We start from the raw sequence: 22,608 nt of genomic DNA, 5'->3' as shown, positions 1-22,608 counted from the left end.
AATCAAAACTACCACAAGGTTATCACCTCACACCAGTCAAAATGGCTAAAATTAACACAGGAAACAACAGGTGTTGGTGAGGATGTAGAGAAAGGGGAACCCTCACTGCTGGGGGGAATGCAAACTTCATGCATGAGCCACTCTGGAAAATAGTATGGAAAAGTTAAAAAGTTCCTCAAAAAGTTAAAAATAGAACTACTCTGCCATCTGGCAATTGCACTATTAGGTATTTACCCAGAGGATACAAAAATATGAATTCAAAGGGGTACAAGCACCTCCATGTTTTAGCAGCATTATCAACAATAGCCAAATTATCAAAAGAACCCAAATGTCCATCAACTGATGAATGGATAAAGAAGATATATACAAAGGAATATAACTCAGCCATGAAAAAAAATGAAATGTTGCCATTTGCAATGCTGTGGATGGAGCTAGAGAGTATTATGCTAAGTAAAGTAAGTCAGTCAGAGAAAGACGAATACCATATGATGTCACTCATTTGTGGAATTTAAGAAACAAAACAGATGAACACGGGGGGGGAAAAAAAAGAGAGGCAAACCCAGAAATAGACTCTTAACTACAGAGAACAAACTGAGAGTTACTGAAGGGGACTCAGGCAAGGGGGAAGGGTTAAATAGGTGATGGGTATTAAGAAGGGCAGTTGTGATGAGCACTGGGTGTGGTATGCAAATAATCAATCACTACATTCTACACCTGAAACTAATATTACACAATATGTTAGCTGAAATATAAATAAAAACTTGAAAAAAAAAACTAAACAAAAAGAAAGTCAAAGACTGAGAAACGATTTCAGATTAAAGGAGCCTAAAAAAACCTAACTAAATGCAACATATGCTCCTGAGTTGGACCCTAGACTAGATTTTCTTTTGCTATAAAATATATTACTGGTACACTAGCAAAATATGAATATGGTCTTCCAATTAAACAACACTATTATATCAAGGGCAATATCGTGTTTTGATAATTTTATCATGTTACTATACATGTTCTTAGGAACAATACATTGATATTTAGAAGTGAAAAGGCATCATGGCAGCAACTTACTCTCAAGTGGTTCAGAAAAAGAAACTGTGTCTAGAGAGCAAGTTATAAAGAAAATGTATTAGAATGTTAACAATTAGAGGGGAACCTGGGTGGCTCGGTCCATTAAACATCAGACTTTGGTTCAGGTCATGATCTCACAGTTTGTGGGTTAGAGACCTCCATTGGGCTTTCTGCTGTCAGCGCAGAGCCTGCTTTGGACCCTGTCTCCCTCTCTCTCTCTGCCCCTCCCCTTCTCATGTGCACATATGCACTTTCTCTCCCAAAAATAAGCATTGAAAAATAAATAAATAAATGTTAACAATTAGGAAATCTGAGAGAATGACATATAGGACTTTTCTGTACTTTTCTGTAAATCTGAAATTATTTCAAAGTATAAAATATTTTCAATTTATTTTACTTACATATTTCATATATATATATATATATATATATATATGCAAGAATTCTATGTAATATGACATCTGTTTACATAAATATATTCTTCCATCAGTATAAAAATTCTAAGTGATAAAGCGCCCTGTCAGTTATTTGGTAGTGTGTCTGCTTTTAGTTGCAGACAAAGTAACAATGTATCTGATGATCAATGGAATCCTATATTCAAGGAAATAATGATTCCAAAGTTTCATAGGAAAACACTGCCCATTGATGGAAAAACCAATCTTGTCATATTTTCTCAGTTCAGAAAAGTCAAAATCACTAACACAAAATCATTATAAATACCTTGTGTTGCTAGAATAATCCCACATGGCCACATCCAGGAGGCTCCGAACCCAGGTTTTAGAGGGCTCCTTAAGAAATTTTTGTTGGTAGATTCCCACTACAAGATCTTCTACAGTGAGAAGTTCTAGATCTTGCCTGATTTCTTCCATTGGTAAATAGAAAAAGACATAAAATTAGTGAATTTAGATATACAGAAGATGTACATCAAAATGGAAACAAATACAGACATTATAAAGCACTTGAACAGTAACCTAGTGTTACTTACTTGATGCCTTTGCCATATGCTTCAAACACCAGTTGACTCTGGCTCGGTCATCAGACTGGAGAAGGAAAAAAATTTACTTGTATTTTCTCCTACATTGTTGTTCAATTGTTGTTCTTTCAAACTGGGGAGATAGGAGTGGCATGAAGGGAAAGACTAAAGAGTTTGTGACAACTAAATGAGAACCATAAAAAAGAGCAAGATATATTTTAAAAGACTACTGCTATTCATAAAGTTACATTTATAAAGCAATGTTAACAGACTTTGTGAAAAGCAAGGGAGACCCAGGGTAGGCGCATGAAGAAACCAACATGCAGAAAAAGGTCATCTGTTCATGATTACACTACACTAGTAAGATTAAAACCCAGTTCTTCAACTCCTAATCTAAAAGAATTTCTTTGGGTACCTTTTGTGGATCTTTTGGTATCTTAAGTGGATAACCTTAAAAAAAAATTCTTACACTGAAATTACCTTGCAGTAGATAGGTGGCCAGCTTCCTGGGTTTGGGTGAATAAACCTATAAAGGTTTTGTAACACAGTTGCTTGGTCATGCCCAGATTCAAAGTTTGAAATAGGAATCTTGTGACTAGAATCACCTGAAGGAAACAAAAAGGAAGTAGGGAGTTCAAAATTTGACCAAGACAAATATGACAAAGTGGGTAAGGAAGGAGGGTATAGGAAGAGGATAGTGAGTAACTCATGTTTAAGCACTTGTACCAAACCTAGTTATGATTAGGTACTTTATCCGATATTCTTATGAGAAAGGGGATATACACCTATTAGAGAAGAGACAACTGAGAATCACAGAAGTTAGTATAGTAAGTTAAGAGTTGGTGATCAATGGAGTAAGGACTCAAAACCAGGTTTAAGTGACTAAGCCTGTATGTTTTCACTATCCCCCTCTGCTTTTCACGTAAGGCTGGAGAACTTAATAGCAATGATTGCTTTTTTAAAGGTTATACAACCAAGATTTCCACTTGCAGTAAAAAGTGGACCAATTCAGACCAAACTTCAACAAAAATTTAAAATACTTAAAAATATCAAGAACACACAGTAGCGAGGAATTAATAAACCCAGATGCAAGAGAATATAGAAATTCAAAAAGGCTCTCCAGAGAGCCTAGCTTTTGGGGCAGTTTTTTCCCCCTGCAGTTATTTACCAATTCCAGAAGAGGAGGAAGTTGAATGGCTGAGAAATGTGCTTGTGACAGCTTTGGAGGCCTGGTTTGCTAGGCCTCCAGGTGTCTAGTAAAAGCAAACATAAATCTTTTCTGGAGGAAGGGAACATCATTATAAACCTCAAATTACTTTAAAGTCATTTTTTCAGCATAGTGGGAAAAATGGTGGCCAGGAAGGCAGGAAAGGAGAAGCCCAAGAAGCCACAGCCAGCTGGAGCTGTCAGAGTAATGAAAGGGGAAGTTCCAGTTGCAACACTAAGAAGTAATCAGCTGAACAAGAAGCTGCAAACCTCTCAACAAAGCCTGTAAAGATCCACAAATTTGGAGGCACCACAGGTAGTGACAAAGAAAAGCCTCAGCCATATCCATCAAACTTGGATCAAGTAAGCCTAGAGGAACTCTTGCTCCAAAAACCCTTTCAGTAGCAGGTTTTAATGAAGATGAAGATAGTGAACAGAGGAAATGCCTCCAGAAACAAAGATGAGGATGAAGAATACTGGAAGGGATACACCAACAACGTTGGACCAAACCTTCAATAAAGGAAAGCATGATTTTTCTGATGACCAGAACCTATGGGAATGAAATAGAAAATCTCATCTTGGAAATGTCCATGACCAAGATAATTAAATGATGTGTTTTGAAATTGGGGTGTTGGGTGGGTGTAAAGTTAAAAGGAACAGTTTCCTTTTTTTCTAAATTTTTTTTTAATGTTTATTCATCTTTGAGAGACAGAGCATGAGTGGGGAAGGGGCAAAGAGAGACACAGAATCGGAAGCGGGCTCCAGGCTCCGAGCCGTCAGCCCAGAGCCTGACGCGGGGCTCGAACTCACGGACCGCGAGATCGTGACCTGGCTGAAGTCGGACGCTTAACCGACTGCGCCACCCAGGCGCCCCTTTTTTTTTTTAATGTTTATTCATCTTTGAGAGACAGAGCATGAGTGGGGAAGGGGCAAAGAGAGACACAGAATCGGAAGCGGGCTCCAGGCTCCGAGCTGTCAGCACAGAGCCCGATGCGGGGCTCAAACTCACGAACTGCGGGATCATGACCTGAGCCCAAGTCGGACGTTCAACCGACTGAGTCACCCAGGCGCCCCGCAACAGTTTCCTTTTTTAATCTTATACCGTTCTTTATCTTTGGAGACTTTTTTTTTTTTTTTTAAGACTGAGTGATATATAAATGAATTTGAAATTAGAGGCAATTTATGTTTTATATACAGATTTCAAGACATTTACTAATTTTATAGTTTCATGTGATTAGCTTACAGATAATAGAAAAATCAGAAATGGTATCTAAGAACTGCATTTTTTTTTTTTTAATGTCTATTTATTTTTGAGAGACAGAGCATTAATGGGAGAGGGGCAGAGAGAGAGGGAGACACAGAATCCGAAGCTGGCTCCAGGCTCCAAGCTGTCAGCACAGAGCGTGATGCGGGGCTTGAACCCACGAGCCATGAAATCATGACCTGAACCAAAGTCAGACACCCAACCGACTGAGCCACCCAGGTGCCCCTAGAATTACATATTTAAGACACTATCAAGAGGGATGCAAAAAGTTATTATCTATTTAAACTGCAAAGAATTACTCTTGACTCCCTTATTAACGTAAACTGTCTCCCAGGAACAGCCTGTATTGGGAAGAAAATGTTACTGGACTATTGACTGGAAGTACATTAGATAAAACATGGTTTGTTTGTTTTTTTTTTCCTAATGGGCATTTGTTTTTGATCCTCATAAACTAGGTATTGCACTGCTATCAGCTAGTACAGATGCCTACCTCTTTAAAAAAAACTTTGTTTTCATTTTATGTAAATTGTTAAGTATTTGAAATAGTACATTTCACCTTAATGGGTCCTGTCTACCTTCGTTAGTCTTCAAAGACCATCTGCTACCAAAGTAAAATCAGTATTGTGAATGTGCTTCTTAGTTTTTCTTAGCTAGTTCCTGTAAGCATTTCCACCAGATCTTGAGGCAACTCATGAAGAAGTAGTTTCTTTTAAAATACAAACTACCACCAAAAACTTAAATGTAGGCATAATACTTAGATATGTGGGTGTTTTTGTTTTTTAAAAGGTAGTAACACCAAAAAACCCACACTGTATGAAGATGAAAATGAGAAAAATGCACTTTCCATACCTTTGTTAAAGCTTAATTTATTAATTTATGAAAATGGAATTTGATTTGAACTTAATACAAGAAATCTTATGTTAGTAAGATAATACGGCTATTTGAATTATACATATATTTTTTAAAGTATTATACACATTAATCATGTACATTTTAGATACTGAAGATAAAAATAAAGAAAATACATCTTTAAACATATTCTATGGAATCTCCGACCACATGGTTAGATCTATGTACTATAGGCTTTCTAAAAAACTTTAATTTTTTTAATGTGACAGTTAAGCACATCTTTAAAAGCATAATCACAGATAAAAGAAACATACAGTAAAATGATTTCCTTGAAAACTCCTGCAATGTTTAATTTGGAAGCAGCTTCAGACTACTTTATTGGTAGCAACCACTCGCTGAGCTCTTTTAAACAGGGATTAACTCCAGAGAAGCAGCCTGTATTCCTAACGCTTTGTTCATTTGCATTTTGCTTTTAAGTTGAAAGTAAACCCCAAGTAAAACAATGGAAATATATATAGAACTATCAGTTCTTACATGATTTAATTATATCATAATACATGAACTTAACTTGCTTTAATGTAAGCAAACTTTCCACTTTTGTCCATTTTGTTGTTTATGTTAAAACAACATCTTTTCCTACATAGTGTCTGGACTCAAATGAATTATTAACCTAAGGTCAATAGGGGAGAGAAACGACTGAGATGAATGTCTTTACTAAAATACCACTCAATTTGTCAAACTCAAAAAAAAAAAATCACTTTTTCAAACATTATATATGAATAACCAGGTACAGGATGAAAGAAGAATGAGAACCAAACCAAATTTGATAGAATGAGATCCAAAGTATTCCAGCTACTGAAATTATTCAGTACAGATGATAAATATTCACGCTTATGATCAAATTATGAATTTTATCATAAAGTTATAAAAAAGGACACACAGGAAGAGTTCAATTTCTGATAGCAACAGACTAGAACTCTATGAATGAAACACCTGCTTGAGAGCACTGCAGAGAGAAAACTACAGTAAGGAACCAGGGGTCCAAAATCTTAGAGAAGAAGGAATCCTAGAAAGCGGATTCTGGCATTTGGGTTCATTGGTAATTTGGGGCATTTATGAATTCTGGAAGAGGAGATTTAGAGTCTGATAAACTGAGCAGTTTTCAAAAGACCTAGATATATAAGAATTAAAACTATTACTCCGGGAGCGCCTGGCTGGCTCAGTTGGTGGAGCATGTGACTCTTGGTCTGAGTTGTGGATTAGAGCCTCATGCTGGGTGTGGAGATTACTTAAAAATAAAACCTTTAAAAAAAAAATATTACTGTAGGACCACCTGGGTGGCTCAGTCAGTTAATCATCCATCTCTTGTATTCAGCTCAGGTCATGATCTCACGGTCTGTGGGTTTGAGCCCCGCGTTGGGCTTTGTACTGACAACATGGAGCCTGCTTGGTATTCTCTCTCCCTCTCTCTCTCCCCCTTCCCCTCTCATACTCCCTTTCTTTCAAATAGGTAAATAAGACATTAAAAAGTATTACTCTAGTATTACTTGTGTATATTAAAAATTAAAAGAATATTCAATTGCCTTCTTGCTTCCACTGTTTATACTCAAGTCAATTGCAAATTTTACAGATGATCCTTTGGTGGTAATCTGTCTACCTTCCCCCCCTTTTTAGAGATCAATCAGAAATAGACTCTTAATAGATATGAACCCAATTTTACATTATCTCAATCCCTGAAATTGGATTAAGGTACTCTGAGATGGCTACTGACAGCATCTTTCTGCCAGAAGCAGTCACAAATTTTCTTCAGAGAAGAATAACAAGTTTTTCTATGTACTGTTCAGCCCTCAAAAATAATCAGATGGGGGTGGGGGAGAAAAAAATAAGACATATGAAGAGAACAGGTATCTTGACATCAAGATAACCAACAGACCCCCCCCCCAACAAAAAGATCCCTATGTTTTTCAGACATAAGGCTTTAAATGTTCAGAGAAAAAAAAAAAAAAAAAAAAAAAAAAAGATTATTTTAGCAGAACCATAAAAGAGAACCAAAGGTAAATTAAACTGAAGACACATTCTCTAACCCATTTTAGGATGGCAAAATAACCTTGAGAACAAAATTAGGTAAGATTAATCAAAGTCTTTAACATGAACATACAAATCCTAAAACAAAATATTAGCAAACCAAATTCAGCAATTTAAGAGCTATACAGTCACTATAATGGGTTTATTGCTGGAATGTAAGGTTGGTTTAGCATTAGTAAATTACCAGATGAACAAAAAGACACAAATCACCTGAGATACAGAAAAACTATTCATTAAAATGTGCAACTGATATCTCTAACCAAACTGGGAGTAGAAGGGAACATCTTTACCCTGATCAGGAGTATATACTAATGCACTAATATATGGAATCAGAAAAGACCCCAAAATAATGTCAGCCAGAGTAATGTTAAAATAGAAAACCAAAGCTGGAGGCATCACAATTCTGGACTTCAAGCTATATTACAAAGCTGTAATCAACAAGACAGTATAGTACTGACACAAAAACAGACACATAGATCATCAATGGAACAGAACAGAGAACTCAGAAACGGACCCACAAATGTATGGCCAACTAGTCTTCGACAAAGCAGGAAAAAATATCCAATGAAGAAAGACAGTCTCTTCAAGCAAATGGTGTTGGAAAAACTGGACAGAGGCATGCAGAAGAATGAAACTGGACCATTTTCTTAAACCACACATGAAAATAAATTCAAAATGGCCAAAAGACCAAAATGTGAGACAGGAAATAATCAAAATCCTCCAGGAGAACACAGGCAGGAAGCTATTTGACCTTGACCGCAGCAACTTCTTTACACGGTCTCCAGTGGCAAGGGAAACAAAAGTAAAAATGAACTATTGGGACCTCTGTGCTTCTGCAAGTGAAGGAAATAAAATCAACAAAACTAAAAGGCAACTGACAGAATGGGAACAGATATTTGCAAACGATGTATCAGATAAAGGGTCAGTATACAAAATCTATAAAAAACTTAACAAACTCAACACCCAAAAAACAAGTAATCCAGTGAAGCAATGGGTAGAAGACATGAATACACTTTTCTAAAGAAGACATCCAGAAGGCGGACACATGAAAAGATGCTCAACATCACTCATCATCAAGGAAATACAAATCAAAACTACGAGATACCACCTCACACCTGTTAGAATGGTTAAAATTAACAACTCAGCAAACAACAGATGTTGGCGAGGGTGCAGAGAAAGGGGAATCCTCTTGCACTGTTGGTGGGAATGCAAACTGGTGCAGCCACTTTGGAAAACAGTATGGAGGTTCCTCAAAAAATTAAAAATAGAACTACCCTACAACCCAACAACTGCACTAATAGGTATTTATCCAAAGGATATAAAAATACTGATTACAGGGGCACATGCACCCCAATGTTTATAGCAGCACTACCAACAACAGCCAAATTATGGAGAAAGCCAAAATGTCCATCGACTGATGAATGGATAAAGAAAATGTGGTACAAGGGAATATTATTCAGCAATCAAAAAGAATGAAATCTTGCAATTTACAACAGCACAGATAGAACTACAAGTGTATCACACTAAGCGAAGTAAGTCAGAGAAAAGACAGATCTCGTATGATTTCACTCCCATGTGGAATTTAAGAAATACGACAGATGACCATAGGGGAAGGGAAGGAAAAATAAGATGAAAACAGAGAGGGAAGCAAACCGTAAGAGACTCTTAAATACAGAGAACAAACTGAGGGTTGCTGGAAGGGAGGTGGGTAGGGGATGGGTGACAGGCATTAAGGAGGAAGGCATTTGATGGGATGAGCTCTGGGTGTTATATGTAAGTGATAAATCACTAAATTCTACTTCTGAAACCAATACTACACTATGTTAACTTGCATTAAAAAAAAGCGCATACGAAAAATAAGAGAAGAAAAAACTACAGCCAACAACATACTCACCGATGAAACATTAAAAACTAGAGTTCCTAACCAGCACAGTTACACACATTTTTAAAATTTTAAATAAAAAATAGGGGCGCCTGGGTGGCTCCGTCAGTTGAGTGACCAACTTCAGCTTAGGTCATGATCTCATGGCTTGTGGGTTTGAGCCCCGTGTCAGGGTCTGTGCTGACAGCTCAGAGCCTGGAGCCTGCTTCAGATTCAGTGTCTCCCTCTCTCTCTGCCCCTAACCCACTCACATTCTATCTCTGTTTCTCTCAAAAAATAAACATTTAAAAATTTTTAATTTTTAATAAAAAATATATAGATTAGGAAAAACATCATTTCACAGATCTAAAAAATTGACCAAACTCAAGAATTATAGTTCAGCAATGGTTGGATAAAACTAAAACATTAGAGTAAATAAAAATATAATTTCAAGAGACATTATAAATCATAAAATTTATAAGCTATAAATTTAATGAGATAGTAAGATCACTGTGAAGAAAATTATGAGGATTATAAGGCATCACAGATCCAAAATTAAAATGTAGCCCCATGTTCACAGAGTATCATGAAGTTGTCAGTTTTGTCCAAAATGATCTAAAGATTTAAAGGTGATTCCAATCTAAATTTCAACAAAGCTTTTTGTGAAGCATGATACTCTGAATTGTATGGAAAAGCAAAGGGTCAAGAATAGCTGTGATGTTCCAAAACAAAGTCAAGGAACTTGTCTAAGTAAATATTATCAAAATACTGTATTCAATGGTATGAACACCAAAAAAAAAACAAGTAGACCAACAGAACAAAATAAATATATCACAAAGACCCATGCATCTGCAGAAATGTGGCACTACATACTGAGGAACAAGCTGATTATTTAATAAATGACGCTGAGGGGCACCATGGCTTAGTCGGTTGAGCGTCTGACTCTTGATTTCAGCTCAGGTCATGATCTCATGGATCTGGAGTTCAAGCCCTGAGTCCTGCTCTTCACTGAGCATGGAGGCTGCTTGGGATTTCTCTCTCCCGCTCGCCTGAATGCACTCTCTCAAAATAAACAAACATTAAAAAAAAAAAAAAAAAAAAAACAGTAATAATAAATGATGCTGAGACAACTAATTATCTACACAGAAAAAAAAAAAAGAAACAGAACCTCTATTTCACACCATTACACAAGTCAGTGCCAGGTGGAATAAGAACTTGGGACATGAAAAACAAAACTTAATAAAAGCTATCTTTATCGCCTGCAGTCGTAGAAGATTCTTAAGACATTAAGAACCCTCAAAACCCTAAGGGAAAAAAGGAGGATACATTTACTAAATTAAAAATAATTTCTGTTCATTGAAAGACGCCACAATGACAGTAAAAAAAAAAAAAATATATACAATGCATACACTGAAAATAGGTACCTGTAATTAAGTCAGTAAGCAGATACATAATAAAATTCCCCAAACCAATATAAGACATTCCAATACAAAAATTGGGGAAAGGTAATGTTGAGTTAAAAAAACAAATACAGGTATGGAAACAAGCACACAATGTTAATTACATAAAAGTTAAAAAAAAAACAAAACTAAATATACCTTTTAATTTTTTTAATGTTTATTTATTTTTGAGAGAGAGAGAGAGAGAGAGAGCGAGAGCAAGCAAGCAGGGGAGGGACAGAGAGTGAGGAACAGAGGATCCAAAGTGGGCTCCATGCTGACAGCAGAGAACCCGATGCAGGGCTTGAACTCACGAACTGTGAGATCATGACCTAAGCTGAAGTTGGACGCTTAACCAAATGAGCCACCTAGGTGCCCCTAAATACACCATTTAAATACATATGTATTCACAACAAAACTATTCAGAAAAAATGATTAGCACAAAATTCCAAATAGTGTCTCTCTCATAAAAAGGGAGGGGGATGCAATCAAGGAGAGCTACAGGGACCTTCAATGATAGGGCACTGCTATTGTTTCTTCAGCTGACTGGTGAATGCACAGCTGTTCATTAACGTTCTTTATACTTTAAGTCAATGTTATACTCTTTGTGTATGAAGACTAATTTTAAAAGCTGATAGACCTTTTGTACGGGAAGCCAAAAGCAGTTTTCAAAGCTTTGCTCTTTTTAAAGCAGAACTTCTCTCAAGAAAATTAACCACTAACATGGACAGAAGCAGAGCTCCTCTGGTTAAAGTGGGGGGGAGAGAGAGAAGGTCCAAGACCTCCTACTCCCACACTCTCATGCAGAATCTGAAGTACCTTTTCAGAGAAAAGCAAGGCAGTGGGGGTGGGGAAATTAATGGATTCCGTACCAAAATCTCTTGAAATTCTTTGATTCTAATGAGCTAAACCATAACACCCATCCATGAAGTATTCCCTCGATTCACTTACACATACTTCATAAAAGGCCAGATAGCACAGGAGCATTTGAAAGATCTACATGTACATTCCTTAGCTACTACTTACACTGCATCCACATGTAAATTTGCTTCAGCACGTTCCCCTTTGAAACATGATCTTTTCCTAAGCATCAGGTTGATTACACTAGCATAAGCATTTTTAGTTATTATGTCGACACAGCCATCACTCTAATAGAATCATTTATTTTATTTAACTGGCACATTTCCCAGCGTTATCAAATTGGCAATTTAAGACATGTCTAAATTGACAAGCTCCAAAAGATCTAAGTTTCCTAAATGAACTGTGTTTAATTTTAATTAGTTTAAAATAACATATTAAGAAAACCCTTCTAGAGTCTTTAATAGGTTTTTAAGAACCACACTTTCTGTTAATCGGGTTGACTTGAAAATGTAAAAATAAGCCTTAAAAACTTTTTTTTTTTTTTAAATCAAGTACTTATCAGAACCAGAATAATAAACAGTAAGCCAGTGGCACTCTCACAAATGAATGTCTGGCAAATTGCAGGGATTCCAATGCACTCAACAGATGAACAAACCAGAAACAGCTTAAGTAAAAAAGTGAAGTTAATTCACCAGCTAAGTTTCTATTTTTGTTTTACTACCACCTACTTAGTTGAATAACCTCAGATGACGTAATACATGGGGAGATTAGCTAGGTTCACACTTCAAAAACTACAACAGAATTCTTCTGCTTTATACGTTTTTTTTCATTCAAAGCTACATAAAGGAATCAACTAAAAAAATTTGCCCTTACCTTGTTCCACAGTCTATGGCCCTGATCCCAGGCAAAACAAAAAAAGGACTAACACATATTTTTCACGAAGACTGGAAAAAACTCAAAGGACGTAATTAAAAGTGACTCTAAAATGTTCTCTTCATTGGGGTGCCTGGGTGGCGCAGTCGGTTAAGCGTCCGACTTCAGCCAGGTCACGATCTCGCGGTCCGTGAGTTCGAGCCCCGCGTCAGGCTCTGGGCTGATGGCTCGGAGCCTGGAGCCTGTTTCCGATTCTGTGTCTCCCTCTCTCTGCCCCTCCCCCGTTCATGCTCTGTCTCTCTCTGTCCCAAAAATAAATAAAAAAAAAAAAAAAAAAAAAAAAAAAAAAAAAACGTTGAGAAAAAAAAAAAATTTAAAAAAAAAAAATAAATAAAAAAAAATAAAATGTTCTCTTCATTTATGAAGAACAGCATTATAAATGTTACATAATAGCTGCTTACCATGCATATTTGAAAAACTTAGCATTTTTAAGTAAAAAAAAAACCTTAAAACAATGATAATTTTGAATATAAATAAAAAATAAAATTATTATCACGATTTTCATTCTAATCACAGAGGGAACTTGCTAAAACCTAGTTTCTAAAAGAGTTTAGTTCAGAGCTTAGGTATACAGTCATATCCTTTGGTGTCCCACAAATCTATTTAATTTTCAGGTTTTTAAGGATCACATGCACCATCTATCATTTCTATGAAGAGTCTCCAACAGTAACATTATTCTTCCTCCAAATTATGTTTTACGTGTTCATTTAAAGCAGTAAGTCTTAATCAGGTACATACACATTCAATGCCTATATTCTACCCCATTCATTTATACTTACTTGCAGCCTGACAATGAAACCGAAATCCTCGTGGAATTTCACCTAGAATACAAAATATTTTGTTGAGTGAAGTTCTCTGGTTTTGCTATAGCAATATTTCATAGGATGATCAAGTCATAAATAACATAGGTAGGTAACTGTTACTGCTATGTGAAAACACAAACGATTAAATTTTCATAGAGATTTGTTTTGTTTTACCCAGAGGAATGAGGAGTATTAAAGAATCTTGGTATATTGTCTAAGCTGTTTTAAAAAGGAAGTTACTAGTAGGGGGCACTTGGGCTGCTCAGTCAGTTAAGTGTCTGGCCCTTGGTTTCAGCTTAGGTCACAATGTCATGGGATGGAGCCCTGCTTGGGATTCTCTCTCTCCCTCTCTCCTCACCCCCCCCACGGGCTGTCTCTCAAAATAAATTTTATATGTACATAAAAAGTTACAGAAAAAAAACACTAGGTAAAGAAAACCTGGGCTAAAGAAGCCTTAACGAGGGGTCCAGAAGGCCCTTGATATAGGTATTCATGTATGTTTAAAAAAAAAAAAAAAAAAAAAAAAAAAAAAAATCTCCAAATTCTATCTTTTTAATTTTTTGTAACCATATGAAGAAAAATAGTTATTTAACTTATTCTAAGCAACAACTCTCACAGGTGTGAGTAGGATAATTAGTTTTTAGTTTTTCTGTCATCTAAACACAAGGAAAAGTGCTGGCCTGTACTAATGAATTTTATTTTTTATTTTATTATTTTAAAAAAAAAATTTTTTTTTTTAACGTTTATTTATTTTTGAGACAGAGAGAGACGGAGCATGAACGGGGGAGGGTCACAGAGAGAGGGAGACACAGAATCCGAAACAGGCTCCACGCTCTGAGCAGTCAGCACAGAGCCCGATGCGGGGCTCGAACTCACGGACCGCGAGATCATGACCTGAGCCGAAGTCGGACGCTTAACCGACCGAGCCACCCAGGCGCCCCTGTACTAATGAATTTTAAAACAACTGACAAAACTAAAGATGAAGTTCTCTCCTCAACCTCTTTCCCTTTACTCTTCTCCCTATATAGTTCCCCTCCTTGCCTTAAAAAGTATTACTGGTCCTTTATCTATCCTCTTGGTAACTGAATTGAATCCTGTCTTCATTACTACCTCTTTTGCTTGAGTGGAATATCCAGAAAAAAAAAAAAAAAGTATTGAGAACATCTGAGAAGCTATTAAGTACTAGGCTATTTCCATACCTTCTCTTGTATTCCTTAGAGCAGCCAACAATAGGAATTATTCCCACTTTACTGATAAGCTAGTAAGTTCAGAAAGGTTAATAACTTTGCTGAAGGTTACAAAGCAACATCAAGTTAAAAACTAGTGATCGCCAAGATAAAGGATGGGTTAAAAAAATAAGAGCAAAGGCATAAAAAGCTTTTAGAAAATTCCAAGACGTAAGGCCATAGGCAAGCAAACGCCAGGCTACACACACATTTTCAGGTATACCATCCACCCAACTCTAATGCTTTCTTGAGGTTAAAAGCTTCAACTAAAAAGCCCCTTGTAAACACCTAATTCTTAATGATTTTTCAACCAATTACGATGAAGTCTTGTTACATTTTAGGAACTCAACTGTGCATCAGCCTTTAAGAAAACAAATATTGTTAAATAAAGTCAAGATAAAATGCATACTTTTTAAGATCTAGCATCTACCCACTCTACTTACCAGGATTTATAAAACTGTGGAAATCTGCCATAATACCTTCTTGGAGAGAATATTTAACACAGCCTATTTCACAAGGGAGGAAGCGCTGTTCACAATGAGGAGGTAGTTCACCATGGCTAAAAATGTTCAAAAAATAAAAAATGCCTCCAAGGAGAGCTAAAAAAATAAAAAAATAAAAAAAAAAAGCAGTAAGACAGCACAAATAGATGAGAGTTTACCCCTCTACAAAAGAAAGTTTTAGAACCGTTTTCCTTGTGTTCCTATAATCCTAAATGAGCTGGAAATGAGAAAACTAATTATCTGTACCAGATAAACGAATCAAAATTTTTATAATTATACTTATCAAGGATTACAGTGGTAACCACTCTGCATGAAGCAACAAAATTATTCAAATTTGCAGCCAGCTCTACATAATTTAGTTAGACATATGCCTTGAATTTCAGGAATGACTTAAGAAAAGCTGTGACCCATATTCAACAAATTCAAGAGGTTTGGGAAATAAAGCCAAGTAGAATCAGTGTAGAAAAACTGCATGATATAAACTATGGACAATTTAGTTCACTCTTTACTTTTTACCAATTTACATAAGAACACCAATAAATTCTCTAAAGGAAGAAAGAAATAGGAGATTGCGAGAAGGGTTTTATACACCAGGATTGGCCACAATTTAAGACTGTTAAAAGTTTATTAATCTTCAACAAATTCATAACACAATAAAAACAGCCAGAAGGAATAACAAGGGCTCTTATTAGCTACATTCTTTTCCAGGCCAACTCAATAATTCAACCTTCTCTTTGTAATTTAAATGTCTTTTAAGGGTCTAGTTATAAAAACTTAAATCTAAGAAGTATATTTAGTAACACATGAAGTGGTTATTAACCAAGAGACCAGATTTTTGTATAAAACAAAACCTCTCCAGTGTTATTTCAACAAACGGAAATTAGCTCATCTTTTACAACTTTAGCACCACTATAATTTGAACACTTGTAGTCAGTTATTTTGAAATGCAGGATCAAAATGAACAGAACATATATTTACTGATCATTTGATCAATTTGAGCACCCACATTTATCTAAGCAAAACATTTTAGGATTATTATACCTTGATCACTTTTTAGAGACAAACTTGACATATCCGGGGGTGAAACATTCTGCTTTGGTACAAGCATGCCTGGCCTCCTCAGTGGGGTGGAAAAAGGTTTCTAAAGAGGAAGAGAATTCATCACATTCTTAAACTCTTACTGGTCACTTTATACATATACTTAAAGTTAGCAAAATAACAAAAACAGCTCATAGATTACTTCAGTAACCTCTCTAGGCCAATGAACCCCAATGAGTGAATAAACACATATCTGTCAGTGACACCAACAACCCAAAGGGAGACAAGGACAAAATCTGTAAATATTCTGAACCAAAAGATGAGTAAACAACCAATTCAACTATTCCTGAAAACCATGTGCCCACTACTGATAATCCAAAAAAAATTTTTTAATGCCCACTACCGATAACATAAATCAATCCCACTGAATCACATAATATATGCCAGCCCAGTGGCCAAAAGAACATTGTTCGACAAAGTACTTTAACACGATTTTTGCTAAAAATAAAAACCCAATCATGCTGACTCCAAGTCTCAATGAGGTATGTACACAACATGGCTTACATTATGAGAGGAAATTTCTTATAAGAAATTATAGTAAAAAAAAATCAAAGCCCACAAGTATAACTAAGTACCAATGCAACTGATTAGAGCTTCTACTCAAATATACATCTACAAAATAAAAAAATCTCTCAAACCTAAAGCAAGCAAAGCTCTCTTGAACTTCAATCCGATGTTGACAGTTTAAAAAAAGAATGGAATTTTACTATGTAAGAATGGAAAGAACACAGAGGGAGGAGAAAAGTCCACAACTACCCTGAATTTTTTTTTTCATGTTTATTTATTTTTGGGAGGGCATGCACACGGTGGAGGGACAGAGGATCCTAGCTGACAGTAGAGAGCTAATGAGGAGCTTGAACTCACAAACCCTGAGATCATGACCTGAGCCAAAGTCAGCCACTTAACCAACTGAGCTACCCAAACACCCCAACCCTGCATTTTCTTGATACAAATCAACAAGAAAATTTTTTAGTACTTTATCATTTTACTAGTCATAACTTTACCTAAATAAACTTTATTCAATTCTTACTATAAGGCACATTAACCTTCATCAGCATGTGCAAGTTTTGTTATTTCCAAATTTCAAACACAACAACTGGTCTGGTTCCAAGTGTCATTTAAAAAGACAGAATGGTCCAAGCTACTTTTAAACATTCAAAAAGGGAGTCTTTAATCATAAAGGGGTTGAAAGGAACCCTTAAAGATCATCTAGTACAAATCCTAAAACCCCACTCCCCCATTGCTGATCATGCTTTATTGGTTGCAGGTTTCCGAATAGGGATTTCCCTGTTTGGTGATTTCACACCACCAAATAACAACGTGTGGTTTGCCCTAGCTAGGGAACCTGTTGGCTTTTTAAATTTTTTCCAGTAGGCTCCCTGCCCAATGTGGGGCTGACCTCACAACCCTGAGATCAAAAGTCGCATGTTCCACCAACCAAGCCAGCCAGGTGCCCAGGGAGCCCGTTGGCTTTTTAACAGGCATTCTGACACCAGGAAAAAGAAAAAAAAATGCTTCTTTGCATTAACCCAAATCACCCACCAGCCTACCCTTTTAGTCTAGCCTTCACCCATTCACTCCTCCAGCATTTACTGAACACGCCTATGTGCCAAGCAGGTAACTGCTCTTCTCTAACTTTACCTGCTTCTCCGAAGGCCCAGAGTCCTTTCCCTGGGCTGCTCTCCACTCCCGAGCCATTTCTGCATACTTCTCCTTTTCTTCCTCCCTCAGGAGCTTGGGGACAGAAAGGAGAGAAGCGGCAATGAGGACCGAGTGCCCTAGGCCCCAGATGCGGAAGCCTAGACTTTCCAGGAAGTTTCCGCGTCGGTTTGCCTTAGGGCCGGACTTCCTTCCCCTCCAGCAGGGGCCAAGGGGTCACTGGTCTCTTCGAGGCCTCTATCCTTCCCGCCTCGCCCTCTCACCTGCCCAACTGCCTGCTCTACCCCCTCTGCCCCCCATTGCCCCCCCTCCCCCCGCCGCCAGCCTTACTTACCGCCCAGTCAGCAGAGCAGTAGGGGATGGCATCAGCTACGCGAGCCACGGGCAGGCCTCGCCGCCGTAGTTCGGGGATCTTCTCCTGCACAAAGAAATAGTAAGCATTACGGCTGGTCCTGCGGTTTGGCATGGCGAGCGAGGCCAAGATTCGACGACCCGGGCCTGAGACAGCACAAGCCACCGGCGCCCTCGCCGGGCTCCCGCCCTTAGTAACCGAGGCAGGCGCCTGCGCGCGAAGGCCTGCGGCGCTCAACCAATCAGGGCGCGGTGCGCAGCCGCATTGGCCTTGCCGGGAGAAAAGCAGTCCGAGGCTGCCTCGTGGAGCAGTGGGGGTGGGGTGGAGGGGGTGGGGCGGAGCTCGGTCACAGGTGCAAAGCATTCTGATTGGCTGGGATGAGGCGTGGGTGCGTGTGCTGTCACGTGGAAGGCTCGGCGCAATTCCTGTACATTGTTGCATAGTATGTGTTAAAGTAGGTCGAGAAAAACAGGCCTGGAGAGTTGTTCAGGTTCTTTCATGTTTTACGACTGTAAAAGGCCAGCTCTGTGTCAAGCACTGTGAAAGGTGTTGGGTGGGGGAAAGAGACAGGAGCGCGACCAACAAGATCTTTTCCCCCAAGAAGTTTACAATCTAATGGGGGGAGTTTGAGAAGGAAGGTGACGGAACAAGTGCATCAACCAATATGGGGCGCGCGGGGCGGGGGATGTTGTTGCCTTTTCGTCCCCCCGCCCCGTTCTTAAATTACACTCGTTATGGTTGCAAAGAACATGGGGTTTTACAAAGCAGTTTGCAATATGTGAGGAAGAAAACCGACAATAAAAAGCCGAGATTTAAAATAATGTCCCTGAAAAAAAAAAACAAAACATAAATAACGTCCTTGAATAAAATTTTATAGGTTTCCTCAGAAAGGTCAGGAATATATTTGTAGCTGCTATGGAAACTTGCATCTTTTAATTGGTTACTGCTGGTAACTGCTGTATACTGCTGGTATACAGAAGGCTTTGGTTTCAGTGTTATATATGCTTCACAAAGAAATCCCCTTATGAGTTCAGTTTATTAAGCATGTATATACATGTTGATGTATATATATTTTAAATGTTTTTTATTTTATTTTTGAAAGAGAGTGACAAAGGATCCGAAGCGGGCTCGGCACCGACAGTAGAGAGCGTGATTCGGGGCTGGAACTCAGGAAGCCGCAAGATCACAACCCGAGCAGAAGTCCGGTGGTTCAACCGACTGAGCCACCCAGGCGACCCATCGTATATGTTTTTAAGTCAAGAATAGGAGTTGAAAATGTATTAAATGCTTTTTGTGGATCATTTCAGATGATCTTATGGTTTTATTCTTTAATTTGTTAATATAATACATGATACTGCTGGGGGGTGCCTGGGTAGTTCAGTGGATTAAACCCCCAACTTCAACTCCGCTCATGATCTAGGTTGGTGGATTCTAGCCCTTCATCGGGGTCTGTGCTGATGACTCAGAGCCTGGAGCCTGCTTCAGATTCTGTGTCTCCTTCTCTCTCTCTCTGCCCTTCCCCTGCTCGTGCTGTCTCTGTCTCTCTCTCAAAAATACATAAATATTAAAATTTTTTTAAATAAATGATCCTGCTGGATTTCTCTAATTTTGAAGCATCCTACTTTTCTGAGTATAACCTCTTCTTGATCATGAAACATTGCTTTCTTAGCTTCTGCACAGCAAAGGAAACAACCAACAAAACTAAAAGGCAACCAACGGAATGGGAAAAGATCTTTGCAAATGACATATCGGACAAAGGGCTAGTATCCAAAATCTATAAAGAGCTCACCAAACTCCACACCCGAAAAACAAATAACCCAGTGAAGAAATGGGCAGAAAACATGAATGGACACTTCTCTAAAGAAGACATCCGGATGGCCAACAGGCACATGAAAAGAGGCTCAACGTCGCTCCTCATCAGGGAAATACAAATCAAAACCACACTCAGATATCACCTCACGCCAGTCGGAGTGGCCAAAATGAACAAATCAGGAGACTATAGATGCTGGAGAGGATGTGGAGAAACGGGAAGCCTCTTGCACTGTTGGTGGGAATGCAAACTGGTACAGCCACTCTGGAAAACAGGGTGGAGGTTCCTCAGAAAATTAAAAATAGACCTACCCTAGGACCCAGCAATAGCACTGCTAAGAATTTACCCAAGGGATACAGGAGCACTGATGCATAGGGGCACTCGTACCCCAATGTTTATAGCAGCACTCTCAACAACAGCCAAATTGTGGAAAGAGCCTAAATGTCCATCAACTGATGAATGGATAAAGAAATTGTGGTTTATACACACAATGGAGTACTACAGGGCAATGAGAAAGAAGGAAATATGGCCTTTTGTAGCAACGTGGATGGAACTGGAGAGCGTGATGCTAAGTGAAATAAGCCATACAGAGAAAGACAGATACCATATGTTTTCACTCTTAGGTGGATCCTGAGAAACTTAACAGAAACCCATGGGGGAGGGGAAGGAAAAAAAAAAAAAAAGAGGTTAGAGTGGGAGAGAGCCAAAGCATAAGAGACTCTTAAAAACTGAGAATAAACGGAGGGTTGATGGGGGGTGGGAGGGAGGGGAGGGTGGGTGATGCGTATTGAGGAGGGCACCTTTTGGGATGAGCACTGGGTGTTGTATGGAAACCAATTTGACAATAAATTTCATATATTGAAAAAAAAAAAAGAAACATTGCTTTTTTTTTAACTTAAGATTTTTTGCTTCCTTGTTTGAAGTGATACTGAATCATATTTTTGTGCTAGCCTTACAAAATGTTGGTATCAGCATTGTGATAGAATGAACTGCCATCTTTTTCTCTGTTCACATTAAACAGTATATGGGAATTATTTATTCCTTCACAGTTTGGTAGAACTTACTGGTAAAAGTCTTTGACCCTAGTATAGCGTTGGCGGATAGGGTTGCCCTTGTTTACCATTTCAGTAGTTTGTATGGTTATTATTTTTTTTCAAGTTTTCTAATTTTCCTTCTGTCAAATTTGGTAATTTACATTTTTTAGAAAATTGTCTAATTCATTTAGGTTTTCCAATATATTGGTTTAAAATGTTGGCAAGGATGTGAAGCAACCAGAATTTCCATATATTATTGGTGGGACAATTGCATGACAGTTTCTTACTTACCATAGGACCCAGAAGTTCCACTCTTTAGAAGTGAAAACGCATATCCACACAAAGACTTATACATGAATTTTCATAGCAGCTCTATTTATATTCATTAGTAGATTAACTGATAAGCAAGTTGTAGAACATCTGTAGTAGACTGCTACTCAGGAATTAAATTAAATGGAATGAACTATTCAACGTGAATAAATACCAAGCTATTTTGTTGAGTAAAAAAGGCATACATAAAAGATTACGTACTTTATACAAAAATGTATAAGTTTGTACACAACTTGAGAAAAGGTAAGACTGTAGTCATAGAAGTCAGGCCAGTGGTTACCTGGGGCCAAGAGGTAGGGCGAGGGGTTGCCTGAGAACTGACACAGGGAAACTTCTGGTTGGCAGAAATATTCTATATCTTGACTGTGGCGTCAGTGGTTACAAGTGTTATATAGCTGTCAAAACTCCTCAAATTATACACCTGAAACGTACGCATTTTATTGTGTCTAAGTTATACTTCAAAAAGTTGATTTCAAAACCAAAACCTTTATTGGCATTAAAATAATATTTGCCTATATTTAAAAATATATGTATTCTAATATTGCCTCCCCTTTTCATTCTTAATGTTATTTATACCTTTTGTCTTTTTTCCCCTTAATACTTGCCAAAGTTTATTTTATTGATCTTTTCAAACACCAGGTTTGGGTTTCACTAATGAAATGTATAGTTTTCCTTTTCATTTTAATTTCAGCTTTAAGTTTATGACTTCCATCTTTCTGCTTATCAGAGGCTATTTTGTGGGGTTTTTTTCTACTTTCTTGACTAAAAGCTTCATTCAGTTATTTTCAATTTATATTTACTATCTTTAGGTTTCTTATTTTTCCTTTTTCTTCCTTAGTAGGATTGATCAGTATGTTTCACTATACTTTTTCTTCTGTTGGCTTCAAGTTATACATTCTATTTTGCTTCATTCGGTGGCTACCCATAAATGTTTAAGATACTTGCGTTAAAACGTATTTTTATAACAACATATACAGTTAATAAGTATCTATATACACTCTTCCCAAATAGACAAGAAGCTTAGAAAATTATTGCTTTCCTCCACTTAGTTCCCCAACTCATTCCTTGCTCACCCCACTTCTGTCTCCCATGGTGGCATCATCTGGGATTTTAGTTCCTGGTTGCTTTGTTACACTAATGCTGAGACATGGCTGAAGTCCCAGTCTCATAGATATAGAGTAGTATATCTAAAGCATACAATTTGATGAGCTTTGACATGTGAACACCTGTGAAACCATCATCCCCATCAAGATAGTG

General features: G+C 37.6%; 1 protein-coding gene across 2 annotated transcripts in view; it reads right to left on the bottom strand.

Moving 5' to 3' along the window:
• Positions 1-18,437, bottom strand: part of MAEL (maelstrom spermatogenic transposon silencer) — a 38,966-nt gene extending 20,529 nt beyond the window's left edge. The window contains exons 1-8 of one of the 2 annotated variants that reach the window (XM_058700818.1): positions 18,160-18,434; positions 17,808-17,900; positions 16,110-16,209; positions 15,009-15,164; positions 13,316-13,357; positions 2,519-2,643; positions 2,051-2,105; positions 1,786-1,927 (exon numbers count right to left, since the gene is read on the bottom strand). In XM_058700818.1, the coding sequence (XP_058556801.1) occupies positions 1,786-1,927; positions 2,051-2,105; positions 2,519-2,643; positions 13,316-13,357; positions 15,009-15,164; positions 16,110-16,209; positions 17,808-17,900; positions 18,160-18,291 (845 nt within the window). In that variant the 5' untranslated portion in view covers positions 18,292-18,434. Of the gene's footprint in view, positions 1-1,785; positions 1,928-2,050; positions 2,106-2,518; positions 2,644-13,315; positions 13,358-15,008; positions 15,165-16,109; positions 16,210-17,807; positions 17,901-18,159 lie in introns of both variants that reach the window. The other variant, XM_058700819.1, reaches the window with a different exon arrangement.
• Between the last annotated feature and the right edge of the window lie 4,171 nt (positions 18,438-22,608).

This window comes from Neofelis nebulosa, chromosome 15 (assembly GCF_028018385.1).
Source record: "Neofelis nebulosa isolate mNeoNeb1 chromosome 15, mNeoNeb1.pri, whole genome shotgun sequence".
Lineage (NCBI taxonomy): Eukaryota > Metazoa > Chordata > Mammalia > Carnivora > Felidae > Neofelis > Neofelis nebulosa.
This window is presented reverse-complemented; position numbering and strand designations above follow the sequence as displayed.